At 38.7% G+C, this 19221-nt stretch overlaps 1 protein-coding gene across 1 annotated transcript in view; it reads left to right on the forward strand.

Moving 5' to 3' along the window:
* Positions 1–9322: 9322 nt before the first annotated feature.
* Positions 9323–19221, forward strand: part of ITGB8 (integrin subunit beta 8) — an 85434-nt gene continuing 75535 nt past the window's right edge. The window contains exon 1 of the mRNA XM_003982834.6: positions 9323–10548. Within this exon, the coding sequence (XP_003982883.1) occupies positions 10422–10548 (127 nt within the window). The 5' untranslated portion in view covers positions 9323–10421. The remainder of the gene's footprint in view (positions 10549–19221) is intronic.

Consider the following 19221-nt stretch of genomic DNA (forward strand, 5'->3'; position numbering starts at 1 on the left):
GCCAAGAATCTGGTAGAATCAAGGAGCATATTTAAGTAAACTGAATAACAAACTCACTAGGGAATAATATATAACATAGAAAGATATTCATGAAGAATGCATATTAAAAACAAAAATGGTAGATCCAGTATGAACAAAGCCACATAAAAAAAGCAAATAAAATTCACCATGAAAATGCAATATATTCTTCAAATTTTCTAAAATAAAAACATACTACTTTTTTAATGAAAAATTTTTTACAGATTACTAAAAATGAAATATTGTAGATTATGCCAAGAGAAATTCTGAAAGATTTTGTAGAAGTGGCATTAGAAATGATTCTCAACAATTAAGTTAAGGTCTCTTTCATGTCTTAGAGAAAGGATGGGGAATAGCATAAGATGAACCATAGAAAGGTTTAAGAAAATAATAACAAGTTTAGATTCGTATTTCAGAAGGAAAACTCCTATGGCATTGTGGGGATGAGAAGGCTGGGTGTTCAAGAGAAGGATTAGAAAAGCCTGAACTGAGGCAGCAGTAAAAGCATTAAATAGGAAGGAAAAGATTATGGACATTTCACTAAAGTGAGATTAATATAATTTGTTAACTAATGAAAGACAGGTGTTATGTAGCATACATCTCTGAGAGAGAATAATAATACCTAGGGCACACTGAAAAACTTGATAATCTTCTCATTAATTTAGCTTGAAAAGGGTTCACATGGCCAAAAATATCATTTGCATTTTTTGTTGTTATTGTATATTATACTGAAATGTGCATCTTTATAAACAATTTTCCTATATTTCTGCATATTTACAGGACTAACTTCCCAGACATGAAATTAGTGTTGCACATATATCTATTGTAAACTAAATATTTTCTTATTGATTTGTATGAACACATGCTAAGGTGTATGTTTTTTACCCTTTTATAAAGTAAGTATAAACACTTAGGTTTTAAAGAAATCATCATCAAATTTGTTGATTTGCTCTTTTGAAATTGGATAAATAATCTTTGCAGTTTAGAAAGAAATTTTATTGTCAATATCAGAAAAAAAAAAAGAAATATATAGTCTTGTAGTTTTACACTAAGCCCTTTAATCCATCCTGAATTTATTCTGGTATAAAGTAAGTTTCTCAATTAATATTGTTTTTTCCCAAATAGCAAAAATGATCCTGATACCATTTATTAAATTATTTATTCCTTCTCCATCAATTTTCAAAGGATATTTTGCATTGTATTAAGTTTTTATTGATGTTAAGGTCTACTTCTGACCTATCCTATTTACCAACTCAGTCACCTTTTTTTATTATTACATATTATTTCCAAATCAGATTAATTAAGATCTTTGAGAAAATGATAGGATCTATCACTTTACACATAGCAAATGTTCAATAAATATTTACATATTTATTAAATGAATGTTGAAATTGAATATCCTGTGCCTAATTTACAAAGAATTTCCTTACTATGTGAAAAGGTCACATTCTTCAAGGTGAAGCATGAAGTAATTCTGAAATTGGAGAAGGGGGACAAGAATGGAAGCATTCCAAGTATAAAAATGCCATGTGAATCTGATTAGAATAATTTAAATTTTGTAGTGACTTCATTCTCCAGAGGCTATGTGATCATGAGAAAACGCTGAGAGAGAAAATGTTAGTAGTGGGCTTACTCTGAGTTATTGAAGTTCAGAAAGGCCTTTAGCTGTGTAATGACGTGCAAATCAGTCCACATACCATCAAGGCTCAACAGATGAACAATGTCAGTGGTGACATGTTGTCTTTTTAATATCTGCTGATACCTTTATTTGGGAAAACCAGCTGTGGATCCTTAACATAGCTATACATTTAGAGTACTGAGCAATAAAACAATAACATTTAAAATATACTACATACACATATTACCCTCCTGACCACATATAAGTTTAAACATGTTGGATTTTAAATAAAAGGCCGTATTAAGTATATTGCCCCTGTCATGTACAAATGAATGAAGCTTTCATATAGTCTTATGTCAAACTGCACAAGGATGACTTCAGGCTGAAAGACTGCAGGACAATTTTGTTTGATTAAGGAGACTTAAAACAAGACCATCATATGGGGCGCCTGGGTGGCTCAGTCGGTTAAACGTCCAACTTCGGCTCAGGTCATGATCTCGTGGTTTGTGAGTTCGAGCCCTGCATCAGGCTCTGTGCTGACAGCTTGGAGCCTGGAGCCTGCTTCAGATTCTGTGTCTCCCTCTCTGGCCCTTCCCCTCTCGAGCTCTGTCTCTCTCTCTCTCTCTATTTCTCTCTCTCTCTCAAAAATAAATAAACATTAAAAAATTTTTTAAAAAAACTAGACCATCGTAAAGAATGCTAGGAATAGAGGTGTCTATATAAAAACATGCTCACTACATCCACTGATGTACGTAAAGAATTGTATAGTTACCAGAAAAGAGTTCTGTATGTATTCAGCAAAATCAAAATTTTGGGTGATATTTTTACAATAAGATCCAAGTCTTGAAATTAGTATGTATGTATTTTCAATGTTGTTTATATTGTGAAGTTTAAATAATCTAAATTGCTACTGCAAAAACCCTTGAGATAATATATGATGAATTCTAACATGTTTCATTCGTGACCTCTCCTCTGATTCTCATAATAATCTTATTTGGCAGGTGTGTGTGTGTGTGTGTGTGTGTGGTGTGCGCGTGCGCTATATAAACTTGAGTATTTTTAGTTTCACTGCAAAAATGAATGGAAAATACAGAGGGTTCCCATATGCCTCCTAGCTCCCTGATACACACAGCCTTCCCCACTGTCAAAATCCCGTATCACAGCGGTACACTTGAAACAATGGCTGAACTATACTGACACATCATTATCACCCAAAGTCCATAGTTAACATTAGGATTCACTCTTGATGTTTATATTCTACAGGTTTTGACAAACGTACTATGACATATATCCACCATTGTAGTATTATATGGAATAGGTTCACTGCCATAAAAATACCCTGTTTGCCATCGATTTATCCTTCCCTTCCCCCTTCCCCTAGCAACCATCTTTCTACTATTTCTACACTTTTGCCTTTCCAGAATGTCATATAGTTAAAAGTCAGACATTATGTAGACTTTTCACATTGGCTTACTTTATTTAGCAATATGCCTTTAAGGTTCCTTCATATCTTTGCATGGCTTGATAGCTCATTTCTTTTTAGCACTGAATAATATTCTGTTGTTTGGATATAACCACAGTTTATTTATCCATTCACCTATGGAAGAGCATCTTGATTGCTTGCAAGTTTAGGCTATTATGAATAGAACTGCAATGTACTTCCACGTGCAGGTTTTTGTGTAGACATAAATTTTCAACTTCTTTGGGTAAATACCAAGGAGTGCAATTGCTGAATTATATGGTAAGAGGTGCCTTAGTTTTGTAAGAAATCATGAAACTCTCTCAAAGTGGCTCTACCATTTTGCATGTCATGCCAACAACGAATGAGGGTTCGTATTGCCCCATATCTTTGCCAGTTGTCAGTGTTCTGGATTTTAGACATTCCACTAGAAGTACAGTGGGGTCTCATTGTTTTAATTTGCAATTCTTGTAGTTATCTTAATTTCGTTGTGCATAAGTGAATAAATCAAGGCTCAGAGAAGGTAAATTAATTAATTAATTGCTCATGGTTCCACAGCTACTAAGTAACAGATTCAAATTTAGATTTTTCAGACCTCAAAGCTCCTGTACTTTTTCTTCTGTGGGTTGCCTTATAGCTAGACAAGAATAAAATTCAAATTCATACATGGAGGAGTCCAGAGAGTGGTTTTTCAGGCTCATTTATTATTTTTCTTAGTTTAGGTTCCTCCAGAAGAGGACCCTGAGACAAGGAAATTCTAGGGAACAGTGGAGAAATGAGGGAGGAAAAAGTGGCCAATGAAGAATATGTCTGAATACAGTTATCTCTGTGGACATCTGTGGCTTACTTCTATAGGGGAACCTGGGAAAATGGTGCTCAATATTGCTCAGAATGTGGTGTGTGATGGTACCAATGTCTGCACCTTCCCAGACTGCTCCAGGATAAAACACGTATAAAAAATAAAAGTTTGTATTGAGGAACTTTTATAAAAATTTGACATTTGGGTGGCATCCATTTTTCTAGTAATTCATTATGTTTTATTGTTTAAAGTACTAATCAATAATGGATTGAAAATTTCAAAACTGGTCCAAAACTAGTGTGAGAAGTACTAGTATAGAACACAAGTCCCAAAGTGATTCCATACAAAGAGCAAGGAAGCTAGAATATTTATTTCTCCATTCCTATTAGGTCAGTCCTTGGTTGAGACAGGGGCCATGAGTGTTCAGTCCGCAGCACTTCTGGCCATGTGGAATGAAGTAGTGGGGCTGGAAGGACACAGAAAGGTCAACAATAGGATCTGCTATAGACTTGACCAATAAAGAATTTCACACAGCTCAAAAATTAATTCAAACGTCATCATATCTCTATAACGATTCTGAGGAGTTAAAGGCTGAATAAGCATTAGTTTGCTGCATATGCTAAAGAAAGATAACAGAAAGCTAGGATTAGACTGTGCACATATAAAATGTTTCATTCACAAGTACTCATGAAGATAACTAATACCACTAACCAAAGCATTAGTTAGTAGGCAAGGTAGTTAAATTAAAGCTTCATCATTACCCAAAATCCATCTGTAATGCAAAGCAGTTGCCTGTGGAAGCCAGGATATGTGAGTGATGAGCGTTTGTCACTTTACAGGGCTCCCTTAATCAACCTAAGGCGGCTTCATGTCATTTTGATGGGAAATGGTATTATATTTTCCACTGAGGAAGCCAAAGGCCAAATATCCTCCCCACTGCCCTCTACCCCCAGAAGGCCAGGGGACTGGCATGTGACTAAAATTCTGAAAATTAGACATTCCCAACCAGGATTCTGAATGTGCAAGTTGTATAAAGATGAAGGACTGCTTAGAAAAGCATTCTTGTTTGCTGGACCCTTACTGCCATTGCTTATGCCTCCCTTGGTTTTTGACCTTGTTCAGTCCTGGTCACTCAGCCTCCTGCTGATTCTGTGAGCTCTCAAATTCTTTCCAATAACTTCCCTTTTCACTTATGGCAGTCACAGTCTGAGTCTGTTACTTGAAACAAAAAGTAATCACTGATATGAGGTGGTGGACAAGACCCAGGGCTCTGATTATGTCTGCTCAATAATTCTCTTCAAGAAGGTCGGTCTCCTCACAATATGGTTCTTGGTTTCCACATTTATAAGATAGGATTCATTCAGCAGTGTGCTTTATGGAAAATTAGTCTGTGAAATGTTCTCTGAATAAAGGGTTCTTCTTTTGAATAATCCAGTTGCATTTTAGCCTGTATAAGTTCCCGGAAAATCCTCCCATAAAGGATTTAACTTTAACTCAGCATTTCCCAAACTTAGTCATGTAAGTCTGTTTCTGAAAACACTAACATCTCATAGAGTTAATCATCCATAGAATACCTTGAGAAGAGTCATTGGCGCCAGAAATTCTTGTGTCTTTGGCTTTGCCTCTGACACTGGAGTTTGTCTATAAGCACACGTGAGGCCTTTGAGGAGTTTCTGTATTAATGCATTATGGCAGAGGTTCTTAAACCTCATTGCATGAAGAATCATTTGAGGATCTTATAATAATAAATCCTGCTGGATACCACACCAGATCTGTGAATTCAGAATCTCCTGGAATAGAACTAAGGAATCACTTGGTAGGTAATCATGTTGTAGGCAGTCTTCAGTTCTCAGTATGAGTAACACTACCTTACGGAATATTTCAGTGAAAACTGTCTTGCAGTACATCATTGGAAGATGCTAGAAGACATGGTTACAACAATACATCCCACTTACTGGATCATTCATCATCTCCTAAGAGCTGTAGATGAAGCAAGCTCATAGATAACTTGTGAACTTCTGCTTAAAACATACTGAACATCTGATCCTAACTTCAGAAAGATATAATATTAAAATATGTATATGGTTTAACTGTAACCATGAGGTCAATAACTTGGACAAAATCTAGTCAAAGGTGGAACACATGACAAAAGAAGCAGTCTCTCCTAGGTCTCTCACTGTTGCTATCCATCCATAGCCTATTCATTGCTAGAAATCAAAGGAGCAGGGAAGAAACTGAATTCATCTAATTTTATGACTTTTAGCAACTAAAAGAATCTGATGATAGGAAGACTGGAATGAATAGCTAAAATGATATTTTTAGACTATCTGTGAATTTCATTTGCTCTCATTACCACAAATGATGAAAAATTAGCCGTCATAAATTTCAAAGCAAGACAGCAGAACATGCTAGAAACAGGAATGAATCAACTGACTATCTTCTGGAACTTTTTTTCCTCTGTTAGAAGCCTTCAGGTAACATGATAAAGGTAACAATACTCTACTTCTTCACAGTATCTTGTATATTTTATTATAGAAAAAAAAGGATTAAATTGTGGTTGACCAATGGTACTTATTGGAAATAAGCAAAATTTGTGCCTGGGCCCTAATTATTCTTATTGAAAGAAAACCCTACAAATGATTTACAGGACTCAGGAGAATTCACTTATATATGTATAGCCCAGGATGTACATTTAACTTGTTTGTAAATAACCTGCTAGGATCCCGGTCTCAGCTGGGATACTGTTTTATTTTATTTTGATAACCAGAATTATAACCTCTTTACAAATAGGAAGTGTTGATAAATGGCACTTATATTACTCTTCAACAACTCCATAAAACTGACATCCTGATATATATTTGCATGGGTTTCATATAACAAAACATGGAAGTCTTTCTTTTTAAATGACTTCAAAATCTCCTGCAACAAATTTACAAACTTTATTTTGTTCCTCTTGCTACACAGTTCTTTTGGCCTAACATATAAAATATCTAGACATCTAACAATACCGGCAGTCCCTGACTTAATGATGGTTTGACTTAAAATTTTCTGGCCTTACAATAGTGCAAAAGTGATATGAGTTCAGTAGAAACCATATTCAGACCTTTTCCCAGGCTAGTGACATGTGGTAGGATACCTACCTCTCATGCCGGCACAGCACCAGCGGGCTGCTGTTCCCAGTCAGCCACACAACCACAACGGTAAACAGCCAATATACCTACCACCACTCTGTACCCATATGAGCATTCTTCTCACTCTCAATACAGTATTCAATAGGTTGGATGAGATGATCCATACTTTATTATAAAACAGGCTTTGTGTCACATGGTATCGCACAACTGCAGGCGAATGTACAAGTTCTGAGCCTGTTTAATTAAGGTAGGCTAGGCCAAGCTGTGACATTCAGGTTAGGTGTATTGATGCATTTCCAACTCACAGTAGTTTCAACTTATTATGGATTTATGAGCATGTCACCCCACCACACATTAAAGAAGATATAGAGAGAGAGTTAAAACTTAGTGCATACCTCTTTAATGTCACAAAACTATACCCATTATTTACATACATTTATATTTCATTTAATATTCTAAATTCCATTTACATTTCCAACACGAAGAATTAGATTATTAAGTATGTCATATAACGCTGATGTGATAGTCACTTTACAGTGCAGAGTGCACCTATACACACTTCCTTACAGGGGTTACGAACTGACTTTTTCTCGTCATTGTAGCACTACACAGTCTCAATGCTGGCTACATTCCTTGGGACTGTGAAATACTCTCTGGAAAATACACACGCTCCCCCACTGAAGAATGATTCATGGGAGTTAGAATATGCTCCTTTTATGTTCAAATTTAACGTCTTCACACCATCCCAGCCCGTTTCCAGGCCTTTCCTTTAAGATCACCTAAAGCAAAACCAGAGCTGTTCAAACTTGTAACTAAAGAAAGAAAATAAGTTATGAAGCTGGGCTAGATTTAATTCTATCTATTTAGAGTACATTGCCTATGGTGAATTGTGTTTACAAGGATTATTTTTTCAGGTTTGGATCATTCATTCATTCATTCGGTCTCTCAAAAGGACCCCCTTTGTAGATCTAGGGCAATTTTAATTTTCCAGCTGGGTTCTGGGTTTGCTTAGCTAATTCTGTGGGTCCCAATGTGCAGTCCACACCTGAAAAGGGGGAGTTTTCAATGCTGTGGCTTATTAACCAGGTACTTTCCATTCACTCGGTTAACAATTAGAAAACAGAAAAAAAAGAGAGAAAGAGAGAAAGCCTCCTACTTGTTTTTTTACTCCAAATATGGAGATGGAAACTATTAAACAAATAAGAAGGAGGGGAAACTCCCACATATTTCACCTTGACCTGGCTAGACTGGTCTGATGTCTGTACGAGGCGGGTGCTCTATGAAAGACGTCGCGCAGGCTGCTAGTGGAAAAATGAGAGGTCAGACTTTACCACAGGGAACCACTCCTGCCCCTAGAGGAAAAAGAAAACCATCACTCTGTGTCTCAGAATGCGAACAGTGCCTTGTTTTCAATCCGGGGGGACTGGGTTCCCTCCCTCGGTGTAGAGTGGTAGTGACAAGATCCGAGGAGGCGCGCGGCTTCTCTGACAGTTGCCCAGCTTAATACCCGCTCCCTTTTTGCACCTAAATTTCTGAACTTCAAGCAGGCAGAAATGCCCTCTCTCACCATCTCCTTAGCTTCTCTCTCCTGCTTCGTTCGCCGCACTTCATAACTTCTTTGTTCCGTTTATTTGAAAGGTGACGCTTAAGGTCAAAAGACTCATTGTAACTAGCAAAAACCCAGAGCCACCACGAGACCCTGGGAAGAGCAAGGCTGGACAGCTAAGGACTGAGGCTCCGCGAGAAGGAGCGAGAAATTTCAGCTAGCAGCTCCGGGTACAGCCTCTGCGGACTGGCCCAATTCGAAGTGTTGGGAAGATGCCGGATGGTCTTGGGGTGGGGTGAAGAGTGAGCTCCTAAATCTGCAAGCGAAGTTGGCAGTGCGCACCCGCGGAACAGAGGGTGTTGGGGGCGGGGAGAGGCCCCTGTGTTCCACTTGGTACGCTGCAGCTGCCGGGCAGTGAGTATTTCGGAACAAAGAAGCGCAGAGTGCCCGGGTGAGAGGCTGGGATCTGCGCGCAGCTGCCATTAGTACTTATCGAGTCTCCACGCCGGCTAGGGGAGCGTTGGGGTGTAGGCATTCGGCGAGGAGGGGGAGAGGAAACAGGGCGAGCGATTCCCGTTGCGCAGCTACGCATCAGGAGCTCTGGTGAACGATGGGAATGGCAACTATCAGAGCCAAGGGGGAGAAAAAGAGCTGGAGTGAGCAAAACAAAGAGCGAGTGTGGGCCGCGGTGACTTCATGCCTCACCAATGTCCCGCCCACGCTGCTCGGAGCTGTTGCTGCTGCTGCCGCCGGAGCCGCCGCTGCGCCTGCAGGCGGCCGGGGCGAGGCGCCGGGTAGCGTGGGGCGGTTTCCTAGCAACTCGCGGCCCCGAGCGCGCCCAGCTATCAGCACTTCGGGAGCCCCCCCAACCCGGGGGCCGGAGCGGGACCACTGCTCCCCCGCCCCTCGCCAGCCTCGCTTCCCTCGCCTGCTCGCGGGGTGTACCCCGGAGTGCGCCAGCTGCCCGGGTTCTGGACGGTGGGACGCCTGAACCGCACACCGGGGCCAGAAGGACGAGGGTACGAAGCTCCCGCCCCGCAAGGCTAGGCTACTGCGCCCTCGCGGAACCTCCTCTCCTGTGCTAGAGGCCGTGCGCTCCACTCCCGGCGAAGCGGGGAGCTGCTATGCCTCGCTCTGTGTCTGCGGGCGCCGGCGGGGGCTTCTAGGGTGCTGCCGGAGCCGGCTCCCCCAGCTACTGGCACCCCGAGCTTCCTCCCTCGCCAGCCCGGACGCTGCCGTTCTGACTTTGCCCGCCGCTCAGCTGACGAGGCTGCAAAGCTGTAACTAAGTGGAGTTGGCCTCCCTGCCCACCTGTGGAAGAAGCTCGCGCTGATTGATGCGCCATCGACTTTTTTCCCCCTCGGCCTCGCCGGCGTCCCCTCCCACAGATGCAGCATCACCCAGTGATAGTACTTTAGGCTGGTTTTTCCCCCCAGGCTTCGGGCTTTGTTTGGGTTTGATTCTGTTTGGCTGTTCACTAAGCTGATTTATGCAGCAGAAGCCCCATCGGCTGGAGAGAAACAAAAGCTCTTTTCTTTGTCCCAGAGCGGGCTGCGGAGCCTTCGCTCGCGTCGCCGCCCCGGGCCACTGACCGTCAGAGGAGGTGCTTCTCGCGGAGATCGCGGGACCGCGGAGCAGAGCTGGCAGGGCCGGGGGGGCCCTGAGATGCCAAGCGGTGCCGGGGCCAGCATACCTGCACCGCTTGCTACGAGCCGCGGGGTCCGCCTGCTGGGCCTTCGGGAAACGTCTTAGCGACACTTGGCCGGCGGGCCCCGAGGTGCGCCCGTGAGTCGCCAGCGCGCATCCGGATAGCAGCCAGGCGGCGGGCGCTGTGCGGGCTGCTTTGCATTATGTGCCGCTCCGCCCTGGCTTTCTTTACTGCCGCATTTGTCTGCCTGCAAAACTGCCGGCCAGGTCCTGCCCCATTCCTTCGGGCGGCCTGGGTGTTTTTAGTTGTTCTTGGACTGGGCCAGAGTGGTAAGTTGTTTTGTTTTCTTTTGTTTTCTTCTCTTTCCCAAAGGTCTTGGGCTGTGACGAAGCATATCCCGGCCAGGTAAGTGGCCCAGTGTCAGCCTCCTTGCCCTAAGAACTTCAGAAGGGCGGGTGCGTGGCAGCGTCCTCCCTTCAGGCGGCCTGAGGGAGGCCAGGTGTGAAGTGTTTCCGCCCCGGAGTGACAGAAATAACTAATTACACGAGGAGACTCTGTGTGTTGCTCCGGGTTTGGGGCAAGCAGTAATAGAATGTAAGTTTGGACGAGTGGAAGGCCATATTTACATAAGTCACTTTAGGGGTTCTGCTCCATCCTTGAAGGCATTCTTCTTTAAGTCATCTTTGAAGATGCCCCTCATATTTCTGCATGTGGATCCACTAACCACTAACTTGCATTTGATTCAAGGCTGAGGATACATTGATATAATGGGAGTGAGTTTTCTGGTTTTGAGTCCATGAGAAGATGGCTGCATACAAGTTGCTTCTATCATAGTGCTCAGCCTGAATGAATTAAATACGCTACCAATATTCTTTAAGTCACCATTTTTTTTTTCAGCTTAAACAAACAAACAAAAGTCCTAGCTGATTGATCCCTCAGTGAGATCAGCCCCTGAGACTGAAACACAGAGACAGAAATTTAAACCAGGATTGACACCATTTAATCCAGGCAAGCCACCTCTACCAGAATTGTCTTGATTTGGAAAGGATACTTCTTTATAAAGTATATTGTCCTTATTTTACAAGTGAGGACAGTACCTCCCTCCCTAAATCACAAGGAATGCTCAAGTCGAATAGTGTATGAAAAGGTGTGGCACTTTTGAATTACATGCCAATTTAAGGTGGCTGTACTGGATTGTTGGCAAACAGTAAAACATACAGTAAGTAATAGTACTAATCATCAATCTGGGATGAGTTCTTCTTGGTTTTAAATATAGGCCAAACACTTTTGGTCATCAAGCCTTTAAATTCTGTTAGAGCCTTTCTCTGACCTCTGCTGTTAAAGTAGGGTTGTAATTGTTTTGTAGACTAAAATTTTCTTTTATACTTTGAATTGATGTGCCATGTTTCCACCTGAAGCTTATAAAAACGATCAAGTCATAACCTTATACGTTAGAATTTATAATGGAAACATCCAGCTAGTTTCACTCATTTGTTGCACACATCATTGTCCAATATTTGTTTCAAAAAGAGATTTACCCAGTTATGTGAATGAGAGTAGAGTAAATTTTTATCTTGTAGTTATAGTTTGGTTTATATGTTTATTTCAAAATAAGTGAAATTTAAAGCAAAGGAAATAGTAACATTGTCAATTATCTCTTCAGTGGAACATCCATTAACTGCAACAGATTTTCCACCAAGTATAATTCCATCTTCTGATAATAAGTGACAAAGTATTTTTCTAGATTTAGTAAACACACACACACACACACACACACACACACACACACACTCAATAGTAAAAGGACCAAGACTGTGTCAACAGAGTATATTTTGTCCCAAATACATTGACAAAGAAAAAAGTGCTACTTGCCTCTAGAATTTACTACTAATAACAATACTTTAAAAATATTCATGGGCGCCTGGGTAGCTCAGTCGGCTAAGTGTCCGACTTCGACTCAGGTCATGATCTCATGGTTCCTGGGTTCGAGCCTCGCATCCGCCTCTGTGCTGACAGCTCAAAGCCTGGAGTTTTCTTCAGATTCTTTGTCCCTCTCTCTCTCTGCTCTTCCCCCGCTTGCACTCTGTCTCTGTCTCTCAAAAATGAATAAACATTAACTTTTTTTTCATGTGCTTGTAAAGATCAGTCAAGTTCTCATGTAATAGCATTGTATTTTCATCCAGTGACTATAACTGGTTTGAAGCAAATGCTATGAATGGGCTCCCTTGCACCTGCAGTTGTGAAAAGGGAATGCTTATCTGAAATCAGAACAAGACATCCTTTTCCCAGTCTCTGTCAATATACAAAGGTTTCTGATGTATACTGGTTGGCATTGCAGTTAAAATCATGCAAAAAATTTAAATTATAGCCAGTACAACTCAGAAAATTAGAGATCAGCATAAACTGTTGTACTTCCATGATAGAGATACAAGTCTCAAATTATATGTCTTCACAGTGCAAATTAGATGCTTAAAGCAGAACAGAAATTTAGGTATCAGTTACAAAAGAAATCTTGTTCCCTTGTTCAGTAGTTTACACCAAGGAAATGTTTAGGGCAATAAAGGCATACGCTAGGAACCATAAACTGCACAACAACATAACTTTGGGTTTAATTTTTGAAGTAGGGTTTATAGGCCCCAAATACATAGTGGACTTTTAATAATGACTATATGGTGAGCAAGGGGATGTTGTTAATAAAACCTGACCATTTTTCTAATCTACAAAAATGTTTTTCAACTTTCCCTGGTGGAAATCACCGACAATTGGAGAAACAATAACAGAATAAAATGGTTAATGAGTAACTGGAAAACACTAAAGAATACTTAGTAGTTAATATTTGAAGAGTTAATGTAGCAACACTGTTGTTTCTACATTTGCTCACTTTGCAAGGTTAAAAATCTATTTTGCCTAAATTTTTATATGGCAATATGAGTGACAAATTTCAGAAAGTATTTTCTTTTAAAAAAAAAGGTGTTAACTATTATTGCAATGAAATTTTACCTTCGGTGCATAATCAACTATTCTTTTAAATAACAATCAACTGGATTAGCATTATTTTGTAACTGTAATATTATTTTACCTTAGAACATGTTTCATATCACAGGTGTTCTTAAATTTCTTTATGCTTACCTAAAGTAAGAGGATATTTAAGATTGTTGCACTATATGCTAATTTGGATGTCAATTTAACAAAATAAAACATAAAAAATAAAATTAAAATAAAATAAAATAGAAACAAAAAGAGAGAATCAAGTCTTCATTTTTAAAAGTCTAGTCTTCCAAATTATTTGCACAATAAACATCCAAATTAATTCTATCTTAATGCAACTAAGACACTTTCTGAGAAAAAAAAAAGCTTGTGCTGTCTATGAAAAGTTTTTATGCTGTATAAGAAACAAACAAAAAAAACTGATTATGACTTGGGAAAATTCCTGTGCCCCCAAATAGCTCCATCACCTGTTAACAAATGATCTAAAATTTCATCATTGTAATGGATTTCTTTGGATTAAGTGCAGTACTGACAGTAGGTTTCTTTTCATTTCACACTTCATATTTGGAAATTTTCAAACACATACAAAAGCAGAGAGAATGGTATAAGGAATGCCCATATGCCTATATAGCACCAGGCTTCATCAACTATCAACTCAGGGCCAGCTTCCTTCTTTCATCTCTTCTATTACTCAGTTCATCTCCTTCCCCCAATAAGATTATTTTGAAGCAAACTTCATATCATTTTATCCCAAAATATTTCAGTAAATCAAAGTACTACTGGAGGAGAAACACTATCATTTGTTTCACAGCATTATTTTTTTAGCTGAAATTTCGGGCTATAGAAATGTTTACTATGTTTAAGGGAAGAAATGCAGAAGTGAGGGAAGAAGCAAAGATAAAGAGAGTTTGAACCATTTACTTTTCAGTGAGTCTGTAATGGCTGCATTAAAAATAGTTCTCTTAAAACTATGCCTATGTAACAGCTTTTTGGTATGCATGTATATGAAAAAGAAAAAAAACAGCATGAGTACATCTACTTCCCCAGACAAACATCAATTATTTTATCACAGTGGAATCACAAGTGAGGAGTATTGCAGACAGAAAGAATGGACAACTCTTACAAGGATTTTTGCTATAAAGGAGAATGAGAAATAGAAGACAAGAGGTATTACAACATGTATGGATATGCACATGCAATGGTCCAGTAGAGAGGAGAAAAACTGTCAACTGAAGAGACAGGAGGAACAACCCTTAAAACTGAAACTCAAAACAAGTTATACCTGAACTTTCTTTTCTATATATTTATATATACTGGACTAATGCAGTCTTGGGTCTTAAAAACCACTTGTATGCTAACAATTGCAGTCCTGACCTCTTCCCTGATCTCCAGAGAACAGAGCAGACTGCCTCTTTGGCATATCCACTGTATGTTTAAAGGCAAAACCCTAATGTATTCAAAACCAAATGTCCACTTTTCTCCCTCAAACTTGCTTCTTTAATACTCTTCCTCATCTGACTTTGTGATCAGCCATACTTCCAGTAGTCCAGGGTCACACTTTGGTGACATCCTTGATTTCTGTTTCTCTCACATTCCACAAGTCAGTTTACCACCTCCACTGCCATGGAGTGGTCCACGCCATTTTTTGCTTGAACTCTTGAATGGCTCTTAAACTGGCTTCTCTACCTCAAAGTGTAGCCAGGCTCACTTTTTAAAAATGTGCCTCGGGTTCTATCACTCCTCCCCTCAGAACTCTACATGTTTTTCATCTATCTCAAATTGAAGGCCACATCTTTATTTTACATGGCTTCCAAGATTCTGATGACTTCCTGACTTTACCTCCTAATCCTCTTTTCCTCTCTCACTTTGTTACAATAACGCTTGCTTGCTTCTTGCTATAGCTTGGATGTACCAAACATGATCCTACCTCCAATCCTGAACTCATTGTCCTGTGCCTGGAATGTGCTTCCATGAGATATATTTCTGATTCCCTCTCTCTCAGTTCTTTCAGATGTCTATTCAAATATCATCTTAAAAAGACCTTCCCTGCCCTCCTTATCAACACCATTTAGTTCCTTACCCTGCATCTTTTTTCTTTTATGTATTTTAGCACCCTGCTATATTATGTATTTGTTTGTTTTACTGTCTCCCTTTTCCCGACCTAGCAACTACATTAAAGCTTATGAGGAAGGTACTTTGTTCTTATTTTACTTATGGAAATGCCAGCTACATACAGGGTGCTAGGTACATATTTGTTGAGTGAATGAAAGAATGAATAAGTAAATTCTTCTTAATTTTTTCATCACATTGATTATCTTGTTCAGTCTAAGACAAGGCTTCATTTTTTTCCTATCAATCTCTAATCTTTGCAAAAAACAGATGAACTGAATAATCAAGTTCTACTACATTTACGAGACAATAACAGAATCTTCTTCCAGAAGAAAAATAAAGGTACTTCTATATTTAGTATAAACATGAAAAAATTGCCCAATGAGCCAATTTGGCTGTGATATTTTTGTGTGTGTCCATTCACATTTGATAAAGTTGACTTAATATTGTAACCTCTTTTTTTTTGTTTGTTTGAAGTATACCATATCTTGAAGTAGAACCATTTATATAGGACTCTAAAAAATAGGACTGACCATGTATAAAAAAATTATCTCAGAATAATTCTGCCAGCTGATAATTTTTCCCAATGTATGTTTAAGTTTTAAAGGTAAATTATTTATTCATGAACATATACAACTGGTAAGCTAATTAAGCCTTCATTAGACTGAAAAAAATAGTTAATAATTTTAATGAATTATTAAGGGGAGTCAGGAGATATTTTAATGAATTATTTGGGAATTATTTTAATTTTAATAAAGTATTCAGGGGAATCAGGAGATATTATTTAGGTGAATAAGGGATATATTTGAATAGGTTTTAATATAGGTAATAAGAAGATAAATATGATAATCAGTTTTCATTCCAGTTTGATTTTTTTATGAGGCATGAGAAATATCATGATATAGCAACACTATATTGCCTTTTCAATTTTCCTGTTCACCATTTTGAAAGAACCTTCCTCAAAGCAAATAAAGTATTTGAGATAACCCAGTCTTTGTTGTTCAACAGTTTAGAGCCTTTTCTGCCCACCTGTGAAATAGCTGGGTGTTAAATTCCTCATTTTGTTCATCAGCACCAGCTCCCCGCAGTCATTTTACTGTTCACTAGCTGGGTGTCAGAGGGTATTGTTTTGATCTCAGCTTCTTTAGATGTTAATAAATAGGAGCCAATCCTTGGACTATCAGTTTTTTTGAAAAGTAATAAACTGTTTGCCTTGTTATGTAGCCTTTCTCTTGTTTGTACTTAATAAGTTCAGATGCTCAAAGTATCCCCCCTTGATAATACCTATTTTATAGCATTCTGTCATTTAAATGATGTCTTTGTGCTGGTTTCATAAGTCTCATTGAGTAACTGGTATAAAAATGCTATTACTTATGATAGTACTGAATCTTACCTTATCTGACCTAAGGAAATAGTCTGTTTACATGTTCCTCAAATAACCTAACAACATCCATAACTAACTGTGTACTGTATATGATTAGTCCTTCTTGTTCCTCAAAATTAGTCCCTGTTGCAGCCCAAGTCTATAAATTTAGAGTTTTGCCAGCATGAAAATGCTGAGCTCTATGTATCTTCTCTAATTATAGATGAAATATATTCTGTAAGCTGTATATTGATTATAAAAGAAGCCATAGGAAAAAACATTTTCTGATGATTCATTTTGCATTTTATTAAATTGAATAATTAAATACTGAGCTTAAGTAGGTGACCTAATCGTTAATCTCTAAAAATGTCACTTTCCCAATTATATCCTAAAGAATTCATGTAAGTGTGGCTTCTATATGTAGTGGAAAGAACTCACATAATTTAACAAACTGTTGGGTAGCTCTTACTCTATATCATGCACTCATCTAAATGATTCACCATATTAATTTAATCTTCATACTAATACTATGAGAGAGGTAGAATTATTATCCTTGTTTTAGAAATGAGGAAACTGAAGCACAATGGAGATAAATAATTTGCTCCAAATCACTTAGCTAGTAAGTAGAAGAGATGAGATTTGAACTCTGTTATGTCGCCTCATACCTTCTTCAAAAGCTTCTGGATGTTGCTCTAAGTTACACATTCAGTGTGACTATCACATGAAAGAGGACTTTCACATACTCCTTCTATAGGGATTCCTGGGTCCTGCCCTGTAACAATGCTACTAGCACAGAGTAACTACAGATGAGAGGATACTGATTTGCGAACTGGGGCAGGGTCAAAGCATACCTCCTGTGGAAGCCCCCAAACACTCTCAAGTCATCTTAAATATACCTTACAGTGGTTAGTTTCTTATCATAGTGAGAATGAAGAGAAGAATGTGGCTTTATGAGAGTAACCTGGAATGTAACTCTGCCTTCTACAGGATCTCCAATGTGTTACAGATGTGTATGACTTGTGGTTATGAGAGAGAACGAAAAAGAGACTAATCTACTAAATAGCTGGTTACCTGTTCAGCCAAAAGTGTTCAAAGGGATAAAATCATTGTATATGAGTCAGACTGTTGATTATCATAGGGCTTTGACATTCCTAGCTGCTTGGAGCTACTCTATTATAGCTTGATGCTCTATATTGTTTAATATATTCATATTACTTTTTCTCCATGAATTTTTACTGAAGTAAGTAGGCCTTCAGCTGTTAAATATTTGTGATGATTAGCCATGTCTAGCAGTATTGGTTAATGAGAGGATTTCCAATATATACTAGGCTAGAGGTATATAATAATATGCTTTCTTCAGGCAGAAGTTTTTGCTGTTGTTTTGTTTTGTTTTGTTTATTGAAGTTTTATGACTTTGACAATCAGCAGTTTTCATCCATATTTACTGTCTATAGATTTTCGAAAGCTGTGACAGGTACATAGATAACGTACGTAGAGTGCTTGTTTAGTGAATCTTCATCCTCATGTGTTCTGGACAACCAAATACAGATACTCTGTAGGACATTCCTTATTCCTTTGACCGAGAAAGCTCTGTTGAGCCTGGTGTCGTTGCACACATCTGGAGTTCCCTTCTCCTTGATGGCAAATCTCCAGGCACTCTTTTGAGTGCCTGAGGGGCATGGTTCTTAAAGCCCACTCCATGGATGCACTTGTGAATGACCTTGGGGTATTCCCTATGTATCATCTCATTAAGGGCAGAACAGCCCTTCTTCTTGTTACTCTTCTTTGAGGAAGCCATCCAAGGAGCACAAGGGACTGTATCTCTTCAGGCAGAAGTTTGATGAGATATCAAAGGCTGTGCCTAAGCCACTAGGAAGACAGCAGAGAGCAAAACAAAATCCCTGTCCTCATGATGCTTACATTCTAATTGATGAAGACAAATATATATGTATGCATGTGCTTATATGTATATATAAACATATATGTATGATTGATATGTTATATAGATCTCATTACATGACACACATGTTTTATCATGCATGTATGTTATGATAATATGTTATGATATATATACACACATGATAAAAAGAAGAAGAAAGAAAGCAGAGTGAGAAATTGTCCTGAGAGAGACCAGGACAGGCTGCTATCATATATGAGAGTCACAGCAGGCCATTTTAATAAGATGACGCTAAACTTATTATGTTTTCTTTGTACATCCACTTAAGGCATTTCACAATCTTTTCTATGGTTTAGCTCCTCTAAAAAAGGTGGGGGGGAAACATCTTAGGATTTCCAAGTGGATAACAGTAATAGGAATTTTTTTCTTCTTTGCTATTAAAGGTTATCTAAGTCTCACAGCTAGGAAGAAAAGTGTTGTAAGGTAGTGGAGGGGTGACAAGATGATAAATAAGTGGGTGAGACTAGTGAGATGCTTAAAGGAAAATGGTTTTTTTTTTAACATCAACTCTTTGTTACAAACAACTCTTTTGTTTGTTTTTTAACATCAACTTGTTTGTTTTGTTAAAAACAAACAACTCTTTGT

Source organism: Felis catus, chromosome A2 (assembly GCF_018350175.1).
Source record: "Felis catus isolate Fca126 chromosome A2, F.catus_Fca126_mat1.0, whole genome shotgun sequence".
Classification (NCBI taxonomy): Eukaryota; Metazoa; Chordata; class Mammalia; order Carnivora; family Felidae; genus Felis; species Felis catus.